The sequence below is a fragment of the Pimephales promelas genome, chromosome 21 (assembly GCF_988280905.1).
Source record: "Pimephales promelas chromosome 21, fPimPro1.hap1.1, whole genome shotgun sequence".
NCBI lineage: Eukaryota > Metazoa > Chordata > Actinopteri > Cypriniformes > Leuciscidae > Pimephales > Pimephales promelas.
In genome coordinates this window covers 22,762,579-22,785,141 of record NC_142789.1, presented here as the reverse complement: position 1 = coordinate 22,785,141, position 22,563 = coordinate 22,762,579, and the positions used below count along the sequence as shown (strand labels likewise).

The window sequence follows — 22,563 nt, the reverse complement described above, 5'->3', positions numbered from 1 at the left end:
TTTCCACAACATTTTCAATTTTGACATTTTTCGGTCAAACCGGTGTTGTCTGTCAGTCATATAACGCAGTTTTAGGGGGTCCACCTCAAAGAGCATGCAGAGAAGTCAAAATTAAACATGATTTACTCGTGAATGTAAGTATGATGGCCTAAGACACGAAACGGTTTGTGTGAGAAAACGAACATTATTTATGTAGTTTTACCTTCCACTAAACATATTTAGATATATCGAAATCGTTTTCCATTGCGATTTCCCGTTTGTTTAAATATGTTTAGTGAAAGGTAAAACTTCCGAAATCTCCGTGTAAACAATGCGTGAGGTAGACGCGCGAGAGATCACTTCCGGCGTAAAGTCTGGAGACGGTTCAGTTCGGTTCAGTTGGACATCTGATTCAGATTAGTTCGACGGCTGTTAACAAGAGGTAAAAACTACATAAATACTGTTCGTTTTCTCACACAAACCGCTCGTTCCGTGTCTTAAGCCGCCTTTCCACTGCACACGACAAACGACCGCCGTCGGACCGGAAGTCATTCATTTCCAATGGAGAGTCGTACGGTCTAGCCGCAGAAGTTCAGATATTTGAACGGATCCAAAGCTCAAATCGGATCCGAATTTTCCGCACACGCATATGATCGGAACTCCCCGCAGCTCCCGTACGACTACGACTCTCCATTGGAAATGAATGACTTCCGGTCCGACGGCGGTCGTTTGTCGTGTGCAGTGGAAAGGCGGCTTTAGGCCATCAATGTGTACTTACATTTATAAGTCAATAAATCATGTTTAATTTTGACTTCTCTGTGCATGCCCTTTGAGGTGGAACCCCTAAAACTGCATTATATGACTGACAAACAACACCGGTTTGACCGAAAAATGTCAAAATTGAAAATACTGTGGAAACAAAGACACCTAAGTTACATCTTGGATGCCCTCGAGGTAAGCTAAAACATATCAAAAATTAATTTCAAAGTGAACTTACTATTGTTTTCAAAGATTGTATCTTGAATGTTTATTCTTACTTGAATTGGTAAAAATGTATTTCACTTAGTTGTTTAAAACGGTTTAGGTTTTAAAATAATGTAATTATTGTTAAGAATATACTTTTTGCATTGCAAGTTTTTGTCATTATGTCTAGATATGTTAGGGCTGTGCATAATGTAGAAATAATCGATTTTTATATACTATAAAGATCAGTGTTATTTTACCGTTTGTGTGTGGAACTACACTGCTATCCAAACATACTTCCCCTTTCTTAAGTGGAAGTTAAATAAACCCTATGAAATCTTGAGTTGCGAAATTTGGTGGTAATCAATTTTCATCCATTCAACGTCCTTTTCATTCATATTAATATGGTAGGTAGATAGTGGGTTTCCGTTTGAACGTTTTCGACATTGTGCAACAATTATGTATGTTCTGTAATTCTGTATATTTATAGATGGACTTGTGTTAACACTAAAACTACTTAATCTTTAACTTAACTCTTTCAACACAATTATTGTGTGCTTGCTGATTTCAAACTTAGGAGAAGTGGAAAAACTCAGTTTTATTTCCCAGAAATAACATCAAACACGTATTATGACATGAAGTGACATTCTTGCGTTTCCCCTAATATTTTGCATGTGGTTCTATCAAAGTTTAAAAGCCTATATTTTCAGATGTGAAAATGTCTTTGGGCACAAATCCTCACAAAAAATTAATTAAGACAAACATCATGATATATCAATTTTCTTCAACTGGGTTATTAAACCCAAAGCAGAAAACTTTAATAATTAAACATCAACATATTCTATACAGAGCAAAGGTGCATGTAACCTTTGCAAGTCCAAAAAGAAAAAAATAAATGTACATGTATAATGTGGTAGATAAGCACTTGCAGATTAGGTAAAACAGACAAGTTGAACATGGTTTTGAACAAGTCTTAGCCGGTGTGTTGAAGGCTTCATAACAGACATGATGGTCATGATGATCGTCAGAGCGAAGGTAGCTTTGCCGATCTGTGCCTGTGTGTGTCACATCTCAGCCCTGGTTCCAGCTCATAGCGCAATAGCCACTGCAAACACACTGACGACACAGTACATGGTGCGGTTCTCCCACCTCACTGTGCAGCTTCCTGCGAAAAAAAACACACACACATATAGTAGTATTAACTCAGATGCACAAATGCTTAATCTTATATAGTTTATCTGAATCATATCTGGCAAAATCATGTGATAGTGCCACATAATTGCCATACTTTTGACAAAATACAGGTTTTAAAATGAGTATTAGTGATCACCATGCTTTAATTTACTATAGATGCAATGAATATAACACACAAGAACACATATTTGGGTAGCTGACATGAAATTTAGAAATTCAATGGTGTTAACTTCTGCATGCAGTAGTTAATCTAAAATTATTTGAAACTTTTCATTAGAGACTACGGAATATTTGAACTGTAAAAACACTGCAGAACTTCAAAATAATAATAATAATAATTTAATAAAATAATAAAAAGATTTACATTTCCCATTATACAAATGTAAATTAAGCAAGTCTTTATATAAAATACAATGACATTCAATAAAAAAAATGACAAGAATTAAATATAAAAACATGGACATATTAACTGAATATTCAAAGAAGCAATAGAAACATACTTCACCAAATTAATGATATGCACTCAATGCATCTACTTCAACTTTATTTGTCAGAGAAATATCAAGAGTGAAGGCCAATGTGGTCTATATAATGGACATAAATATCAAATACATGGACCCTTTTCAAATTTCTGGAGTTCAAAGAAGCAGAATGGTCATAGTTGGGAAAAAATTCTGTAGCTGTCAATGGGAGAAGACAGCAAATATCATTTCTGTATTCGTTTAAAATTGTGTTGTTTTTTTAAAAGAAAATATGCAAAACTGTACAAGATTTGCTATGTTGATAGTTGTGCAAAAGCATCATCAGCCTGTGAAAAGGGTCCATTAATTGCTATATCCTTTTGGTCAGGATGAGCTAACACTATTAAAGCACTAAGCGATTCTAAAGAACTAAAAGCTTTACCGTCAGTGGTAGTGTCCCAATAACAAGAGTTGGCTGTGTGAAGACCTGCACCGCTTTTCTGCATCACAGCACAGTTGACTGAAATATATACACAATTTATAGAATCAACAACTGCACTTTGTATAATGTCTTTCAGCTTTGTGCAAAGCTGATGTATAGCCTTATAAATATATTATCAGATTTCAGTTCGATAACCTATTAAATATTTGTATACAAGATGAACTCAATCGGAAAGGCTCGTACCAATATACTTGAACGGTTTCCCCTGTTTCACTAACTGAGTGAGAGTGAGTTCGACTATGCTGGCTGTCCACTGGTTCACTTTGTTCTGGCTGTAGTCCACACCTCCAATAATACCCTCAATGCACTGACCGATAAACACAAACACACAAAGAGAGAGAGAGAGTTAATGGAGCAGACTTGCACTCAAATAAATAGGCTAGCATTAATCCTGCAGGCATGAGTTAGACATGAGACTAACAACAATGCAGTTCATTCAGTGAGATAGGCTACACCACACTAGGATGCTTAATGGTTTTGACAGTGAACATTACCTCCTTAACAACATTACTTGCTTCATCTGGGCTGAAAGACATCTGAAATTAGAGGTTTTGAAAGGTGAAAAGAGATGAACACAGTCAAACTGGTTTAAAGATGTATCCACAACATTATATTTATTTAATTTAGTGACCAAAATGTACATTTTAGACATATATGTTAGGGAAAAAAAATCTCAAAATGTAAAAAAAAAAATAGTTTATGAATACATAAATGTTGATATTTCAACGGTTTCCTTTATGATTCAAGCTGACGTTATGATTTGGCCACACCCTGGATCATTTTCCATAAGAAACGTACAACAAAAAGATGTAAATTATAAATCGAAATGAACGTTTAGTTATCTGTGTATATGTAAAAGATGTAATGACGTCAAAATATGAGCGTTAAAAGATGATGAGGTGATATTATGTTTGTTTCTATCCGGATGAAGCGGTTAGCAGGCTAGCTGTAAAAGCCAATCTAACGTTAACTTTACTATTTACCAGCTTTGAAAGCTTATAAAAATAATAATAAAATGCTTATATAACACCTACTTCATCTCCAGAATGATACTCCTCCATCTTATCAGTTTTAAAAACAAAAATCTGGAGTCTGGACAACAAACTCTGTTCAGATGATTGTAGCTTTTCTCTCACTGACAAGAAAAGCTGATGTTAGCAACATAAAGGCGATTGAGTGCTGCCACCTACAGTCGCTCTCCGACTCAACATGTCCATCCATGATCGATCGATCGATCTATCTGATTCTGTTTTTATTTATTCGACCAAAAATACATAAAAACATTAATATTGTGAAATATCATTACAATTTAAATGAACTGGTTTCTGTTGTAATATATTTTAAAATGTAATTTATTCATGTGTGTGTGATGGCAAAGCTGAATTTTCAGTGTCACATCTAAGGTAATTTCTTCTTATTAGCAATGTTGAAAACAGCTTTAATAAAAATATAATGTGTTTTTACTGTATTTTTGATTAAAGAAAAATAAACAAATGCAGCCATGGTGAGATTGTGAAGACTTTCAAAAACATTTGACCGCTACTGTATATATATCAACAAGGAAGAGAGACAGTTATAAGTTGATGTTTACTTGTATCACATCAAATACAAAGGTTGTTAGACGATTCCGATTCTCACAAAAATGGACAAAAAATTGTCACAGTACCCTGAAATTTTAAATATATAAAGTGCACAGGTGCTTTATAAGTCTTTCATCAAATGTAAATAAATAGTTATAAAAACACACATACATATATAATTATTTTTCTAGATATACGGCACATATTGGTAAATTTACTCCCCAGTAATGACTTTAAGAATAAAGTTGTATAAATCAGACACTGCAAACATATAAAGGAAAAAAATATATATAAAAAAAACATTATAGCTCAAATTAGACTCCCTAACTCAGTTTTCAGTTAAAGCTGGTAATAATCTGTGGTCTGCTTTGCAGCACAAGGCACTGTAACATTAACACCACCAACACCAACAGGATGTTGCTTTGTTAAATTTCAATTCTACTTCCTGTTTTTGTTCCAGTCTCTTTTTTTCAATTCAGAAGATGGTTCAGCATAAACAGCATGTCAAACCCAGCTGAAAGGTGTCAAAGCAGATTGCAAGTGGCTGAAGGTGATCGACTGGATGCAGTGGTTGGGTCTCCGATCTGTGTTCGACTGCTAGAACTCTCCGGTCCTCGAGTCTCTGAGATCTGAGGTGGACCATCATCTGCCGGTTTGCCTGAAGCGCTGCTCTCTGCTCGATTCCCTTTGGTGGAAGATCTCTTGAAAAGAGAAAGCTGAAGGTAGGAAAGAAGAAACTGATCAAACAAAGGTTAAACTCTGATGTACAAATATTTTATGCTATGCTGTTGTTCGAGTGTTATGCATGATTGTGAGGTGTTTATTATGAAGATTAAAAGGTTCGAGTGGTTAAATACCCTGCTTCTAGAGCCGAAACGAGTTTTAGGTTTGTCTTCTGAAACTCCATTCCTCTCCGACTGTGTCTCCTCCTTTATAAGGGTCGCAGGATCAGAATCTACAGAATTCACAACAACAACAAAAGAGAAAGAAAGAAAAAAGCTGCTTAAAATCAATACATTTCATTTATGTTCACCAAGTTATATTATAGTACAGGGCAATCACTTTCTACTTAATCATGGACATACTGAACCATAAAGATGACTGGGATATCAAAGGGCTCATCCCTTTCATTTAAATAGTTTAAAGGTGCTTCTCAATACTCGAATTGATGCTTCCTCGTTTCCTCGCTCCTCCGTCCTCCATCTCGTGACCTGGAAACTGACTGAACTCAGCCTTCTAGACGGGTATCTCAAATCTCGTTGCACTGTGAGAAGGCGAAGGATGAGGAGCGAGGAAGCTTCCTGAGGAGTCATGAGCGAAGATACACAGGTGAGGGGGTGGAGCTAAGACACAAGGAAAAGAAGCATGCAAAGGAGTAATAATATAAATAATAATATAAAAAAAAAGGTCATTGTGAATTTTTAATTTTAATTCGGACATTTGTCCTTGCAATTGTACATTGGGATTTTTCCCCCTTAGAATTGAGAGTTTATATCTTTATATCTTTTATGTTGTTTTTTAAATACAGAATTCAGAGAAAAAAACTCTGAACGTCAAGATCTAAATTTATAATTTGAGAAAAAGGTCGGAATTGTGGCATATAAACTGGCAATTGTGAAAGAACAGTTGCAACCTTTTTTGATATTTTTATTCTGTTTTTTTTTTTTGCGGTCTGAATGGGAATATGAAAGGGTGCTGAAAAGCAAAAAAAACTCACCTTTTATCAGCCCATCAGGGACGGATGCCTCTTTTATAATCTGCTTTTTCTGTCCGAGTAAGAAAATCAAATCAGACAAACAAATCAAAGCAATATAGCCACGCTAAAGCAGTGTGTTCGTACTGAATTAGTCTAAATGATATGAATGAAAGCTTTCAGGGCACCTGTATGTCTGGCTCTGTTGTGCTTTTCTCCTGCTCCTCGGTCTCTTTTCTCTTCTCGTCTAGGACATCTTTCTTCTCCTCACACTTTTCCCCTTCTTTTTCCTCTGGATGCTCTTCCTCATCTTCCTCCTCCTCATCCTCTTCTTCTTCATCATCATCTAAATATTCTTCCTCCTCATCTTCTCCCTCCATCGTTCCATTGATCTCATCCGTCCGGAGCTGGAGAGATCGGTGGTGGTTGTGCAAAAAGTGAGAAAAGACAATCAGTGACTGTGAAACACAAAACGAGGGCTGAAGAAACTAGAATGGCGGGAGAGGGTTCAATGTGAGTCAGGTAGTCTTTTTCATTTTACAATGAAAATGAACTAACAAACTACATGTATAAAGAAACACAAGTAGGTGGGTACATGACTAGGGATCTATTTAGGAGGACTAGAAAAGGACCAGGTCTACAGAGAGAGGGAGTGCAATATAAGGCCAGCCTCACCTGTCCAATGAAGGATTTTCTGTTTTCTGCCTGATTGCAACTGCTTTGAATTTGGAGATATCTTAAATGGCTTTCTTTATTTGTTTACAATTAAAATTGGCTTATTATGCTGCTGAAACTCTCTAGTACAGTATGATAGGTTTATATCATGTTGTTTTCTTTATGTAAAGCATACAAAATGTTAGCTTTAAAAGTCACAGTTTGGAAAATCGGTGCTTTTTATATATACATACTAAATACTAAATTGGAAAACAAGTATAAAAAAACAGGTATTCATTTTAAAACACATGCAAATAGTTATTGCAACATTTGAACTAAATGCTACTTAATGATATAAAATGTCCAAATATTTTACAGTCATGAGCTGCCATTTTACTTTACATTTTCATTTTTGTAAGAGTTCTGACTTAAAGGCATCTTTAAATGTGCCCTGTTTGTATTTGTGGGAATTTGAAGTCACTGATAGTGCTGATTCAAGGTCATTGGCAAATCAAGCACACTTGTTAGTAAACGAACATGGCTGTCCACCACAGACTTATGTACTAAGGCACATCATGAGGTCTTCATTACTGCATTAGCATATCATTACTTATGAAAACATAAATAAATAAATAGAAAATAAAAAAACGTAAAGCAAGATGTTTAATAAAAATGTCATGGGGGAAATAAGAATATTTAAAATGTATATCACAAAAGCAAGAAGCAAGAAAAGGCATTACATAATACTCAGTAAAAGCAGATAGAGGTTGATGAATTATTTTAAATTGAGGTATTGAGGAAGAACATCATCCCAGAACTGCTGAGACTCCTGGGACTCGTCGTCTGAATGCTGGCGTTGCGTTCGGGCCTGTTTGGCTTTTGTCGGCTGTTTTGTTGTTTTCACACCTGACTTTTGTTTGGTGGATTCAGAGGCTTTTTCACGTTTTCTTTTGGCTTTGGCTTTTTCTTCCTCCTCCTCCTCTTGTTCTTCTTCCTCCTCTTCTCCCTCCTCATCCTCTGCTTCTTCTGCCTCCTCTTTTTCTTCAGACTCTTCCTCTTCTGCTTCTTCATTGCCTTCTTCCTCTCCATCTTTGCTCTCCTGCTCTTCTTCCTCTTCATCATTGTTCTCCTGCTCTTCTTCCTCTTCGTCTTTGCTCTCCTGATCTTCTTCCTCTTCACTTTCCTGCTCTTCTTCCTCTTCACTCTCCTGCTCTTCTTCCTCTTCACTCTCCTGCTCTTCTTCCTCTTCACTCTCCTGCTCTTCTTCCTCTTCATCTTTGCTCTCCGGCCCTTCTTCCTCTTCATCTTTGTTCTCCTGTTCTTCTTCGTCTTCGCTCTCCTGCTCTTCTTCCTCTTCACTCTCCTGCTCTTCCTCTTTGCTTTCCTGCTCTTCTTCCTCTTCGTCATTGCTCTCCCGCTCTTCTTCCTCTTCATTTTCACTCTCTTCCTCATCATTCTGACTCATTGCTTCCTCTTCATTGCTTTCACTCTCTTCCTCACCAACTTGAACTTTCTCACTCTCCTCCTCTGCTTCACTCTCACTCTCCCCTTCATCATCATCTTCAGTCTCACTTTCCTGCTTTTCTGAATCGTCCTCCTCTTCTTCACTTGTCTTTTCACCATCTTCATCCCCTTCATCTTCAGACTCGCTCTCCAGCTTTTCCGAATCTTCCTTTTCTTCACTAGTCTTTTCACTATCTTCATCTTCCTCGGCACTATCCTCCTCTGCACTGTCACTTTCCACATCATTTTCTTCCTCGTCCTCACTATCTTTAACCTCTGACTCTTCATTCTCTTCTTCTGATTCTTCTTTTGAGCTCTCATTTTTGCTCTCTGTCTCTTCCTCTTTGCTTGCTTTGCTTTCGTCCTCTTCATCTCCACTCTCCTCTTCACTTTTTCTACTTATCTCACTTGTTTCTTCTTCCTTGTCTTCCATTGTATCACTCTCCCCTTCCTCAGCCTCACTCTCTACATCCTCAGTTGCCTCACTTTTACTTTTATCCTCCTCTTCCTCGCTTTCCTCGTCCTCACTAGAACCTTTGATCGTTGCATCACCGTCAATCTCAGAATCATCATCGTCTGCAACCTTGTCAAGGGTCTTGCTCTCACTTTCCTCATCCTCACTAGAACCTTTCATCGTTGTATCGCCGTCAACCTCAGAATCATCATCGCCTGCTACCTTATTAAGGGTCTTGCCCTCACTTTCCTCATCCTCACTAGAACCTTTGATCGTTGTATCGCCGTTAACCTCAGAATCATCATCGTCTGCTCTCTTGTCAAGGGTCTTGCCCTCACTTTCCTCCTCACCGTCATCCACTTCCTCACTCTCATCCCTTCTGTTCACCAACCCCTTGCTTTCCTCCTCTTCTGATTCCTCCTCGCTTCTTCTAAATGTTCCCACTTCAGAATGAGCCTGGGTTTTGGACTCAATGCTGCTTCTTTCCAAATCCCCATCTGAAGTTCCTGATTCCGTCTTCATATTGATGGTGACAGCCGTCCTCTTGGCTTCTCTAGTCTCCTCCTGTCTCGAAACCTCATCGGACTCGCTCAGGGACGAAACATCAGATAGAGTTCTTTGTTTTGAAGGAGGTTTTGGTATATTTTGTGGTGTGGACTGGGAAAGGAACTGACTGACTGCTGATGCTCCAAGTAAACCAGCAGAACTTCCCATTCCCACATCTTGGAGAAAAGATGTCACCTTGATGAGAGGATTTTCCTTAATTTCCTCAGATTCTGACGCCGATTCAGATTTGGAGGCAGCTTCGGAGACAATGGTAGGCCCCTTTTTTGTACTTTTCAACTTGTCTTCTACTAGAAATTGGCTTTGTTCTGCTCTAGGTTTCGTTGTCTTCTTTGTAGAAACATCTTCTTGGGATGAAGATTGTTGTGAAGTTGTGGAGATCTCTTGTATTGTCTTGCTACTTTTTGAGTCTTTTTTTGAATCTGACTTTTTACTCTGTGGGACAAAAGTTTTGTTTTCTGTCTTAGCAGCATTTTTTTCACCTTTCACCCTTTGAGCTTTTGGTAAATCATCTTTTGAGATCTTCTTACCTGTTGGGTCTTGGTCCTTATGTGTGGTCTGTTCTAGATGATGTTCAACAACAATTATGGGTTTCATTTTTACTTCCTTTTCTTTCCCCACAACTTTTTGAGGCTGGCTTCTGACTTCCAATGAACGATCTTTGGGTTTTGCTTTACCTATTCCCTCTTGGTTTGGTTTTGTACTTCCTTTTGATTTTTGAGGAACCTTCTTGCTTTCGGCCTCTTGATTTGGTTTGGCTTTTCCAGTTGATTCTTTTTTAACTTTTTCCCTTGACTTAATCAATTCTGTGTGCTTGGGCAGGGAGGATTTGGATCCAGCTCTGCTTATGTCTGTGTTACTTTCACCAGCTTGGTGATATGCAGGCTTTCTGTTCTCCAAAGCGATAAGTACATTTTCCTTATCATGACCATGTCTCTTAGGGCACTTCTGGGGCGTCCCTGACCCAAGACTGTCCCCGACCACTGAACTACCACTTGAGCTTCTAAGTAATTCAGTGGGAAGAGCTTTGCGAGCTGAAAGCTCCGCCCTCTTACTATAAGGGGCGTGGCCATCACTATGCTTTCCCTTCTCCTTACCGTGCTCTTTCACAACCTTAACCTTCTTCTATTCCAGGAAGCAGAGGATAAAAAGAAGGAAAGTGTTAGAGAAATAAATGAACATGCAGAGCAGGCTGAACGAGAGCAGAATGAGCTTTAAGGCTGCAAAGCAAATGAGGATGAATCAATGAAGAGAAGACAGAGAACACAAGCATAAGGGGGAGGACTAAATGAGTGAAAAAAATTTAAAAAAAATTCTCCACAATCTTTGTTGGGCCATATAAATAACTAATTTCTTGGACAACAACCCAGGTGAGCTCTTACCTTCTCCATAGGAGACAATGTGAGGGTCTTATCGCTAGGGTCCAACTTAATTATGTGAGTCTGAAAACAAAGAAACTTTTGCATTAGTCTTAGAAGATTTTATACCAACTGGTCTTTCTACATGACCCAGATTTTACATTAAATGGCAAACCAAGACAAGTACCAAATGTAACCTGTATTTACAGTAGTCCGTGTTATTTTTGCTTTTAAAAGTGGATTTCAATCAAATAATTAAATGTCTACTCCTACGCATTTTCTATAGATATTATAAAAGCTTGCATGCCTCTTTCTTAAGTGATGGTGTGCTTCTCCTACCAGGTTTAATAAGTCAGTGGTTTCTCCAAGGTCTTTTACGCTCTCGCTATCCTCCACATTGCTTCTGTCATCGAGAGATTTCTCTCTCTTTCCAGGGCCTTATCAAGAGATCAAGAGAGAGAGAGAGAGAGAGAGAGAGAGAGAGAGAGAGAGAGAGAGAGAGAGAGAGAGAGAGAGATAATCCATAAAAACCTGAGCATAATATACACTACAGTTCAAAAGTTTGGTATTGGTTACTTAGATCTTTAAAATGCCTTCGAAAGATGCCTCACCAAGGCTGCATTTATTTAATACAGTAAAACAGTCAAATTGTGAAGTATTATTACAATTTAAAAGAAGTGAATTTCCTGTAATGGCAAAGCTGGATTTGCAGCATCATATCTCCAGCCTTCAGTGTCACATGATCAATCAGAAAACATTCTAATAAGCTCATTTGCTGCTTAAGAATCATTTATTATTATTATTAATGTTGAAATCAGTTGAACTGCTTAAGGATTCTGAATAGAAAGTTCAAAATAACCGCATTTGTAAAAATAGAAATCTTTTGTAATAATGTAAAAGTCTTTACTGACACGTAAGATCAATTAAATTTTTTCTTTGCTGAATAAAAGTATTAATTTATTTAATCATACTGATTCTAAACTTTTTAACAGTAGTGTAAATGAAAATAAATGTGTGCTTTTTGATTGAATGATGTCTTTTTATAATTGGCAGTAGCATTTGTGAATGAGGAACTTGTTTTCCTGTGATTTGAAAAAAAAAAAACATAATTATGTTTAATACTTCATTTTTTTGACAAGGCAGTTACTTTTAAGGCTGTTGTGAGGGATCTTTCCAGGTTGGTTACTTTGGGAGTGACGGATCTGGGTGGGAACAGATAGAGATGCACTGAGATGATTTCCACCCAGAACTGGGAGTGTTCGAAACATTTGTCCAAACTGATCTGGTGAACGCTCCTGCAGAAGAAAAGCAACACACATTGCATCCACATTTAAGTTTATATAATTGTTTAGGTAATACAGTATATTACACTAAACCTGGCCAAAAAAAATTATTATTCATCAGTATGTATTCATATTATTCATTCACTCTTGAATTCCACCTCCACTAGTTCAACTGATAATCAGTTGCACTAATTTTGATCCATTAGGATTGACCAACCCGTTCTCTGCGTCTGACCCGAGCCGAGAGACTCCTGTTTAGGGTGTCCCCCAGTAGTTCAGTACAGGACTTTTCAAAGTAGTCTTCTGTGACGTCATCCTCCTCCAGGATCAAATCCTCCGACCTTTCAGCCCTGGGCTTTGCCAACACAAGCATGTGACACCCACCACAAGTAACCTGAAAGCACACACACTGTTTACAAATGCCATGAAATCAAAATAGAATGTTGTGGTTTTTAGTCAATACATTTAGACTACAATTAAAATAAAAAAAAATAAAAATATATATATTATGCTCACCAAGGAAATATTGTTTTTATAAAAAAACATTACAAATATTGTGAAATATTATTACAATTTAAAATAACTGTTTTCTATTACAATATATTCTAAAATTGTATTTATTTTTGTAATGGCAAAGCTGAATTTTCAGCAGCTCCAGTCTTCAGTCACATGATCCTTCAGAAATCATTATAATATGTTGATTCATATTTCTAATTATTATCTGCATTATTTGAACTATTTTTTGTAAGTATTTATTAACACTTTTGATCTGAAGTGATTCTTGCTGATATATATATATATATATTTTTTTTTCTGACCCCAAAGTTTTTATTTGTTGTAAAAATTGACCCAAATATGTATGCTCAGGAGGAAAAACAATTTTTTTTTTGCAATAAAAATAAAACAAATAAATAAAAATGTTCTTTCTATTATTAGAAATAAAATTAGACAATGAAAGCAATAAAAAAGGGCAAGTACTTTGATATGTCCAGACCTTCCTGTTTCAAAAGAAAATGGGTAAATGAAACAGGGTAATGAAATTTATATTGGTCAAACAATTTCAAAGCAGAAAATGTACAGTATATACCTGATAGAAAACTGTATTATATATTGTGTCATAAACAGTAGATGGGCAGTAATACGTACAGAATTTACATGGCAGTTGAGGAATCTCGTACACAGGGTCGGTCTAAACTGGTTGGTGAAGTTTTCTTCTCCAAGTCCCAGTTTTCCATGCCGACCATCCCCAAACGTGTACAAAAGGCCACTGTCTGAAACCAGCACATATACAAACAGATTCGTATATATTTTATAGGAAAGACACAAAGAGGAAATTATCTCACAACACATATAGTCAGGTGTTTTACCAGTGATCAACGCTGTATGGTTCTCTCCACACTCCACATGTTTAACTCTGCCCCTCCTGAAATGCTCAACCACTCTGGGTAAACGAGACTCAAATATGAATGTGCCGTGGCCAAGCTGTCCAAACTGACCCAGGCCAAACGAATACACCTTGTGCTCTGCATTTACCAGACATGTGTAATATTTAGTCTTCACAAAGAACAAACATAGACAAAAAACAACAACCACAAAGAAAAGGATGTTCTCCTACCAGTAAGCGCCACCGTGTGCCCTCCTCCACAGGACACCTTTACCACCTTATCAGAGATGCCGGTCACCTGTTGAGGCACTTTATGATTGGCCAGCTTCTCTGTGGACAAGCCCAGCTTTCCACTGTCTTTTTCTCCGAATGTGAACAAGGCCCCATCCACTGCAACAAATGAAACAAGCATCACCTAGCAACAATCCAGCCTTTATAGAAGGTCAAATGATGAACATTTTATGAATTCAATGCCACCACAGCATGCTCTAAAGATCATGGAGAGGAAGTAGGAAAGTCATCATGAATTCACATCAAAAAGTGGGGATTTAAAATTAGGCTAAAAATGTGTAAATTAATATAATTTATTAAATATATCAAGTATTATTTATAAAAGAATTGTAATATTATGCCATTATTTTAAATTGATTTGAAATTATTAATGTAATTTATTGTAAAACCATTATTATATGTAACTAACTAGCATAATTCACAGTAATAAAAATGGGTAAGATTTCTTTTTATATTTTTTTTTATATTTCATAATCACTTACTTGATGAGTTTTCTTTTTTAATATATTTTCATATATAATTTATTCCTGTGATTTTCAGCATCATTACTCTATCATTACACTAGTCTTCAGTGTCAAATGGTCATTCAGAAATCATTCTAATATGCTGATATGTTTTAGAAAGTTTAAAAGAACAGCAGTTTATTGCATCCTTGCTGAATAAAAGTACTTTTCTTTTTCCTTAAAAACATGTCCTTAAACCTTAAAATTGACCGTAAAATTTTGAGTGAAAACTTAAAAGCAAACTTTTTACTATTTATGAGTAAAATAGTATAATATTAATATAAATATTATATTATATATAGAAATATATAAATTTACATAATTAACTAAAACATGTGAATGTTGAGCATAGAGTCATTATGTATTTAACCCAGAATATTTTGGTATAATTGGCCGTGGTGACATGAAGTAATACTGTCTACAGTGGCATACATACCGGTAACAAAGGCAGAATGATAATATCCACAGGAGACCCAGGACACTCGCTTCCCCACAGAAACCTCCCGAGGAGTGAGTGCGTTACTCTCCTTTCCTAACCCAATCTGACCCTCGGAGTTATCGCCCCACATATAGAGCCTGCCATCCTCTGAGATGACGCAGAGATTTTGTTACATAACTGGTAATATTTGCAATTACATGTTATGTATGTCATATTTGCCGTTACAGACAGATGGAACAGAACTCTTACCCGTCAGGACAGCAGATGTATTGGAACCAGCAGCGAGCATTTTGATTGGCCCATGTTTGCTGAAGAAGTCCACCAGGTGGAAGGAGGCTCTGTCATCGCAGTCACCAAGACCAAGCTGTCCTTCATTATTCCCTCCAGAGGCATACAGGTTACCGCGGGCTGCTCAGCAAAGAAAACAAGTTTTTTAATTGAGGATGAATCTATAATGTTGCAAATAGTTATCTACAGTGTGATCAAAACATTTGGGGTCAGTGACTCTGAAGACTGTAGTAATGATTCTAAAAATATAGGAACAAATGTACATTTTTCAAATATATTAAAATAGAAAAATAATATTTTGAACTAAAATAATATAATCACAATTTTAATGTTCAAAAACATACAAAAATATCTTATTGTCCCCCAAATTTTGACATTGCTGTTTGTTTCAGTGGTTTGGCATGGCAATTTCTGTCTTTACTAATGGAAAAAGTAAAATAAATAAGAATATGTGAATAATTAGCGTAACAGAAAATGAAGGAAAACAAATCTGTTACCTTTTTTCCAAAAAAAAAAAAAAAAAAAAGGATTGATTTACTAGACATAAAGCAAAAAACATAAAGCAAATATGACGAATAAACTTACATGTATAAACAAGTGAGTGAGTTCTTCCACAGGCTGCGAGCTTCACGCGTTCAGATTTTAGGGCTTTAAGAAACAAATATGGTCATTGCACGTCAGAAACGTGTTTATTATTTATATAGATATTAATGTATCAAGCTAATTTGTTAAAATGTAGCACTCCTGCACACACTTCCCCTCTGCTTTCCAGATTAATGCAGATTAGGGACCACTCCAGATTGAGATTAAGACAATCTATGGCTTTGTCCTGAAAATATCTCCTTTTTCTTACAGCTACTTACAAACATGTAATTGTGTGTGTGTCAGACTATATCTTACTGCTGAATAATTCAAAGTCACTCTACTGATAAACTATACTGATAAACTAATGATATATTTTCCAAACAGCTAAATGTGACTGAGAGCATTGGAGAATGTGTTGAAGTGATGTTTCAGCTATGGATGGCAGAAAACACTCAGTACTGATACATTGAGTTACCAGTGGTCGCTTCAACCCGGGGCAACGGTGTAAAAGTAGCCCAATTCCGTGGAAAAACACCGACACTGAAAGTCGTACCTTTAACACAAGTGGGTTTATTCACAGTGGTCTTTGTTCCGAGGCCCAGCTGTCCCCAGTTATTGCTGCCAAACATAAACAGCTTCCCATTTTCTAAACATAATAGGAATAGTGACAGGATGAATTCAAACAATTACAGAACAAGACTTTATCTACCAATGTATCCACTAATAACATCATAAATCATACCTGTTACTAGTGCAGTGTGCTCATCTCCACAGGAAATTCTCAAAGGTACATCATTTTTTAACCAGAATTTACTGGGGGCATTGTCTGCGAATTTACTCTTTCCAAAAGTGAAGACAGCTCCGGTTTCTAAAACAAAAAGACAATTTTTTTATAGTAAGCCTTAAATTATTCAAATGACTGCTGTTATCAAATACAAGCTGAATTACACTATATTATGTCGAAACAAATAATAGTTTGTATGATTTTAATTCGAAGTTTTTATTTCTCTGTATATATATACACACAATCAGATGGTTAAAATTAGTTGTTTACTTTATAGAAATATTACAGAATTGAGAGCGAGAGGCGTGACCACATGGCGTGGTTGCCTTGACGACAGGAAGCCACAGGAGTCAATGAAAGAGCGGCACAGAGTATTCAATGAAATAAAGAACCAAAACTCAACGAACAATTATGTGTATAAACACAGATAAATGTAAAATTTGCAGGGCATTAAAGCAGGTAAGACATATTTATACCAGTATAACACATGATTCTCTTCCACTATGTAGCACCGTCTTATTATAGCCTATAGGCTAATCACAAACAGACAATAAGCCTAAAGAAGCGTGTAGCAACTGCAAATAACAAAACTGTTTACGTCGACCACTAATGTACTACATCATATTTTACCAGGGATCTCATCTTCTGTCTCTCCGGCCATCTCCCCCGACTAATCAGCTTATTTACGCTGGGCGCTTGAAATGTGTGACCAAGAAGTTTCTAAACCGACAGGAACTTTCCGCTCTAGATTTACTTCCGCGTTGAGGTGTCACGTGTTACTGGCTGTGCCAAGCACAGTAACTTGCTGCGACATTTAGATTATAGCCTATATATTTGTTGGTACATTATTTTATATTCTTTTATAGTAACTTAAATAATTGCAAATATTAAGTTATGACTATATACATAAGATATACACACATATATTATATTAAACAATCGTGAGGAAAAGTTAATGAGAACATAGCTGCACTACTATGTTTTTCTTTATCTGTATATTTTGTCTAATATAGTCACAAATATTCAATAATAATAATTCGCAGGAAATTATGCTTTTGAGTGGCGTTCACTGTCTTTCAATTTTACAGTGGAGTGGCTACACAGCGAAGAATCTCTAAGTAAAACGCCTCTTCCGGTTAGTCTGTAAACAGTGATCTCATCCCTAATCTTGCTCCGTCTGCCTTTAGTAGAATCTCACAGCATGTGCGGCGCGCTGTCTTCAGAGAAATGACCGTGAAAACAAGTGTATTGTTCTCGTTACCTTACCATCCGCCCGCACTTTTGACATAATGACGACATTTACCATTTTAGATGGGGGTCACTGAGTTAGCCTGGAGCATGCTAGCATGCTAATTAGCCTGTAAAGGGGGCAAACAAGCAGCTGCCTGGTGCAAGGTCTGTTAAAGCTGCTTTAAAGTTTTTTTCACCGGGTATTCTGCTTGGAGAATAATGGAAGGAGTGCTTTACAAATGGACAAACTATATGACAGGTAAAAGCGAATGGCACTGTGGACACTTGAGCTGCAGTTAGACAGGACTCTGCAAGTATGCACAAGATGTACTCAGGTTGTATGATGATGAGAGCTGCTGATATATGCAACTTTGTTAAATTGCGTTTTTCTCTTCTTATACGCTGTGTCTTTAAGGTGTTTTTGAATGTCAAGGCTCCATGTTAAGTTATGACAGGACAGGAAGGCTCCTATAATATGCCAAAAATGTCATTTGTCAATTTTCTTTTCCTGTCATGTGATGGTATGATACCTGATTGTATGGAGTAACACGAATAGTCATATAAGCTCAAGTTTAGAATATCCAGAAATGGCATGTTTGTTTGATTTAAATGTTTTTTTTTTTTTTTGATAATGTTTTTTGAAAGGATGGCAGCCAAGGTGGTTTGTGCTGGACAATGGCATTATTTCATACTATGATTCAGAAGACGATGTGTGCAAAGGTAGCAAAGGCAGTATTAAGATGTCAGTATGTGAAATTAAAGGTGAGATGATTGTGTGTCTTATCAGCAAAATCTTCCTTCTATTCCTTACGAGAAAATAAACTGGTTATTCTTATGTATTTTTTTTTTTGACTTCCTCATGTTTACTTCAGTTCACCCAACGGACAACACCCGTCTGGAGCTGATCATACCAGGAGAGCAGCATTTTTACGTGAAAGCTGTAAATGCAGCGGAGAGACAGAAGTGGCTGGTGGCTCTGGGGAGCTCCAAAGCTGGACTCATTGACACTAGAACCAAAAAAGAAAGGGGTAGGCTTCCCTGAACATTTTCTTATCTTTTCATATCATTGGTCTTTTATTATTACCTTATGCCTTTTCATAGCAAAAGACTCAAGTCACAATAAATGATTGGTAACACTTTATAATAACTAAAATAAACTAACGTTTTCATTGTCATGTTCATCATCTATATTTTTAAATATTTGGTTAAAAAACGTTATTACATTATAATGTGGAATATGTCGTTATTTACTTACAATTATAAAAACAGTTATTTTATCAGACTTAAATCATAATAATTAATAAACATGATTTAAATAAATATTTATACTTCTGCGTCGTAGTGCGTCAACGCGTGATTACACAGAAGTATAAATGAAAACCAACACGTAGTCTATAGCATAGAGGCTCTAGCGTAGGTCCAAAGCAGAAGTATACATCTGCCTTAATAAACACACACACACACACACACACACCCATTCAGATCAGAGACAAAAGGCTTTCATATACTGAATTCATGTTTCGTGGTTATACACCAGTAATCCCAACTGCTAAGAAATAAGAAGGACCATTAACAGTTGCACTTCCTCTCCTAATGGGGTTTTGCAGATTTAACAGAAACCACAGAATCACTGAAAACCAAGATGTCGGAGCTGCGTCTGTACTGTGACTTACTAATGCAGCAGGTGCACACTATTCAGGAGTCTGTGGAACAGGAAGGAGAATCTACTGTGGCCAGCACTGAGGTTAGACACTCACTCAGCTTTTTTTCTCAGTAATCACAGCAATTATTGCAGATAGGTGGATCTAATATATAAAAAAAAGGTTATCATAGAAATCTAGCCTTTTAAACCAAATGCTTGTATTTTCTGCTATATTTTCCAGACAAGTACTGAGGCATCCTCATTACTGAGTGCCACCTGTGAAACCTTCATCAAAACACTTGAAGAATGTATGAAAATCGCCAATTCCAAGTTCCAGACTGACATGTTGCAATCCAGTCCATCTGATTCCATAATGTCCCCCGTGTCCCCCTCTCCCGTCCAGATGTCTCGGGTAAAGACGCAAGCACAAACCACACAAAGTTTACCTTCATTTTTTTTTTACCTGGATAAAGTTCCTTTTGCTATTTTTGTGCAAAATGGTTATTTTATTTGAGAATTAAGTTATTTGGTTGAATCTTGCAATATCAATTCTAGGTCATATTTGATCTCAAAATCAATAGGGGAAAAAATATAAAGAGTATCTATATAATAAATATATAATATATAATAAAAATATAAAAAACATGTAGCTTGTTTTTTTTTTACATTACATTTGCATTATTTCCATGACAGTTAAGTTCATTTATCAATTAAAGTGCAGTAAGCAATTTGTGAGAAACACACACCTTCATTTCTCCGCCCCCAAAATGCACAAACATGCAATGCAAAAGTGGATGTCTCTTTATCATAGCTTAAGCGATGTACAATAAAACTTTGGGAAAAATAAAGCAAAGATGACAAACAAAAAAATAAACATACAGTACACAAGTACAAGCAATAGTTTGATATCTCAAAACCAATGTTACTCACGTATGGAGCTGAAATAACACAACCTCGCCGTCCGCTTTCCACTTAGGTCTCTCCAGTGCTGGAAAGCTTTTCTAATATTAACGCAGGTCCTAAAACTCTTGCCTGATCATAAGCCTTCTTTCCCCAATGTTATTCTTATGAGCTTTTCTCTTTTGTAATGTCTCTCAGCCATCTCTCCTTTTACAGTCTCCCTTCAAATCTCCCTCTGTCTCACTCTCTCTCACCCTACATCATGAGTGGACACGTGGCTACAAGTCGGTTGTGGTACTCGGTCCTATCCACTTTTCACAGCATTTTCAGAAATTACTTACTGCGCCTTTAAATTAAGCACAGTTTCTCGTACAATTAAATCTTTGCCTATTTAATAATTGATTTTTAATTTTTAGCATCACAGTAATGGGAACTGGAAGGAAATATGCCTCAACTAAAAAAGGTTTTATATTGTTCATGGAAAATAAATTACTAAATTTTATATTTTGGAGTGAAATATGTCTTGAGCATGTGCTTTACTCATCCATTTATTGGGAAGATGTATGACAGAGTTATTTTAGTATTATTTATATATTATAGCATTTATCAATCTTTTTAATTTATCATTTATTATTATATTTTTAGTTTTCATTTTAATATATGTATATATTCTATTAACTTGAAATTATTTTATTTCAGCTAGGAGAATGCTACGAGAAGGTTTCTAGTTTGTGTTTTCATGTAATATTTGTATTTTATTTTATTGGTTATTGGTTAGTCCATTTTAGTTAACCATAACATGACTGGTCTGGCATGTGATTGTTCATAAATTTTAAAATTCTAACTTTTTTTATTATTGTTATTATGTAGATGAAGCGGTCGATCAGCCATCCCGGAACCTACAATTATGAAAGGTACACAATGTTTACAAAACACACAGACTTCTTGTTTTCAGTCCAGACAGCTTCGCAGTTATTTTCTGAGTGGCTATAAATGCAGGTGCTGTTTTCCTTCTAGGTCGAGCTTGCCAAAAGAGTGCATGGCATTGCAGAAGTCCACCCAGAGGCGGACACGGACATGCTCCGATACAGAAGCTCACAGCGACAGAGGGGCCGAGGATATGGAGCGTGAGTCTCACACACACACACCATTGAACCTACACACAGATCAGATTCAAGGTCCGAGTCGCCTAAATGTTTAGCTTGCTCCGAATTTTGTTGCTTAATAAATAATTATTGTTGTAGCCCTAAAATGATCTGCAGTAATCTAAACAAAAGTGATGACTTTTTTACAGGCTTGATGTTTCACAGAGCCAACATCAACGGTGACTCCACTCCGAGTATCCCCGAAGAGGTTGGAACGAGCACAAAGTTCCTGTCGGAAACTGACACTCCGGAATCTGACCTTTCCCTCTGAAGCACGCGAGACAGATTATGAGATGGGGAATAAAAGGAAAACACGTACTGCTATGCAGTCAAAGATTGCAGCATTGTATAGATGGATTTTACTTCTAGTGTTGTATTTCTTGACGATGAAGAATTCGGCGGCACTTTATAAAAACAGATGATGAAGAAAACAGTCTGATTTGAATGTTTATACTCTTCCAGGTTTAGGAAATTCGTTTGCCTTGATGCTAAGATGTTCCTTTTTTTGTGATACATAATTATTACTGTATCCCTTCAGTGAAGAGTTGAAGATGTTTGTACTGGATTTTTAATGTGTTGTGCAGTTGCCTTTGTTAAATGGGAACCTTGCTGAAAAGGTTTTTGTTACTGTGCCAAGGGGTTGTGCGTATGTGCTCACATTAACTTCAAAATTTGTTTTTTTTTTTTATTCACTCGGCATGCAGTGTTGTTCATTCGTTTATGATGCAGAATACATTTATTTATTTTTGTATGTCACTAGAGTATCCCCCTCCCCCCAAAAACATTTTTTGGCCTTAATTCTTCGCATGGAGGAGTTTGATCTATTAATTATTGTAATGTTTGGTAAAATTATTAAAAAGATTTAGCAAGATTATTAATTGTTTTATCTCCAAAAATATAAATGGGTCTGGTTACACTTTACAATAAGGTCCCATTCGTTAACGTTAAAGCATTAACTAACAGAGCAATACATGTGTTACAGTATTTATTATTTTTTGTTGATGTTGGTTAATAAAAAATACAGCTGTTCATTGTTAGTTCATGTTAGTTCATCAGGTCCATTAAATAATATTAACAGATACCACTTTTTATTTAAATATTGTAAATATCGAAATTAACAAACTATAAGTGTCTTTTTACACGTGTTAATTAATGCAGTTGATTAATGTTAACAAATTGTACCT

The 22,563-nt window shown here is 36.4% G+C and overlaps 3 protein-coding genes across 7 annotated transcripts; 1 reads left to right on the top strand and 2 right to left on the bottom strand.

Moving 5' to 3' along the window:
- Positions 1–1,709: 1,709 nt before the first annotated feature.
- Positions 1,710–4,290, bottom strand: dynlt3 (dynein light chain Tctex-type 3). Its single transcript, XM_039674249.2, has 5 exons — positions 4,134–4,290; positions 3,594–3,635; positions 3,283–3,406; positions 3,040–3,117; positions 1,710–2,107 (listed from the first exon to the last, which is right to left on the bottom strand). The coding sequence occupies exons 1-5, from the start codon at positions 4,158–4,160 to the stop codon at positions 2,031–2,033; spliced, it is 348 nt and encodes a 115-aa protein (XP_039530183.2). The 5' UTR covers positions 4,161–4,290; the 3' UTR covers positions 1,710–2,030.
- A 377-nt stretch (positions 4,291–4,667) lies between these two features.
- Positions 4,668–17,284, bottom strand: rpgrb (retinitis pigmentosa GTPase regulator b). 4 transcript variants are annotated; one of them, XM_039673611.2, is made up of 17 exons: positions 17,093–17,241; positions 16,421–16,546; positions 16,232–16,324; positions 15,679–15,741; positions 15,055–15,213; positions 14,803–14,952; positions 13,804–13,962; positions 13,556–13,711; positions 13,335–13,459; positions 12,406–12,582; positions 12,053–12,200; positions 11,245–11,342; positions 10,930–10,989; positions 6,561–6,779; positions 6,397–6,445; positions 5,537–5,634; positions 4,668–5,395 (listed from the first exon to the last, which is right to left on the bottom strand). In XM_039673611.2, exons 1-17 carry the CDS (start codon positions 17,121–17,123, stop codon positions 5,204–5,206), a joined length of 2,103 nt encoding a protein of 700 aa, XP_039529545.2. In that variant the 5' UTR covers positions 17,124–17,241; the 3' UTR covers positions 4,668–5,203. The 4 variants fall into 4 exon arrangements, with proteins under 4 accessions (XP_039529545.2, XP_088980947.1, XP_039529544.2 ...); XM_089124821.1 differs by lacking the exons at positions 4,668–5,395; positions 5,537–5,634; positions 6,397–6,445; positions 6,561–6,779 and adding an exon at positions 7,355–10,672 and having other exon boundaries at positions 12,092–12,200; positions 17,093–17,284; XM_039673610.2 differs by lacking the exons at positions 4,668–5,395; positions 5,537–5,634; positions 6,397–6,445; positions 6,561–6,779 and adding an exon at positions 7,355–10,672 and having other exon boundaries at positions 17,093–17,282.
- On the top strand, positions 16,898–22,250 carry plekha3 (pleckstrin homology domain containing, family A (phosphoinositide binding specific) member 3). Of its 2 annotated transcripts, none has more exons than XM_089124823.1 (8): positions 16,898–16,921; positions 18,338–18,454; positions 18,565–18,720; positions 19,300–19,436; positions 19,576–19,746; positions 21,105–21,148; positions 21,252–21,361; positions 21,529–22,250. In XM_089124823.1, exons 2-8 carry the CDS (start codon positions 18,433–18,435, stop codon positions 21,648–21,650), a joined length of 762 nt encoding a protein of 253 aa, XP_088980949.1. In that variant the 5' UTR covers positions 16,898–16,921; positions 18,338–18,432; the 3' UTR covers positions 21,651–22,250. The 2 variants fall into 2 exon arrangements, with proteins under 2 accessions (XP_088980949.1, XP_039529547.2); XM_039673613.2 differs by lacking the exon at positions 16,898–16,921 and adding an exon at positions 17,585–17,951.
- The last annotated feature ends 313 nt before the right edge of the window (positions 22,251–22,563 follow it).

Coding starts and splice junctions, on each gene's coding strand:
- dynlt3 (XM_039674249.2), bottom strand. CDS start 4,160: ATGGAGGAGTATCATTCTGGAGATGAA. Junction 3,636..4,133: donor AGTATCATTCTGGAGATGAA/GTAGGTGTTATA, acceptor CTCTAATTTCAG/ATGTCTTTCAGCCCAGATGA. Junction 3,407..3,593: donor CAAGTAATGTTGTTAAGGAG/GTAATGTTCACT, acceptor TTTATCGGTCAG/TGCATTGAGGGTATTATTGG.
- rpgrb (XM_039673610.2), bottom strand. CDS start 17,123: ATGGCCGGAGAGACAGAAGATGAGATCCCTG. Junction 16,325..16,420: donor GCACACTGCACTAGTAACAG/GTATGATTTATG, acceptor TATTATGTTTAG/AAAATGGGAAGCTGTTTATG. Junction 15,214..15,678: donor TCACTCACTTGTTTATACAT/GTAAGTTTATTC, acceptor TTTGCTGAGCAG/CCCGCGGTAACCTGTATGCC.
- plekha3 (XM_039673613.2), top strand. CDS start 17,912: ATGGAAGGAGTGCTTTACAAATGGACAAACTATATGACAG. Junction 17,952..18,337: donor ATGGACAAACTATATGACAG/GTAAAAGCGAAT, acceptor GTTTTTTGAAAG/GATGGCAGCCAAGGTGGTTT. Junction 18,721..19,299: donor TAGAACCAAAAAAGAAAGGG/GTAGGCTTCCCT, acceptor GGGGTTTTGCAG/ATTTAACAGAAACCACAGAA.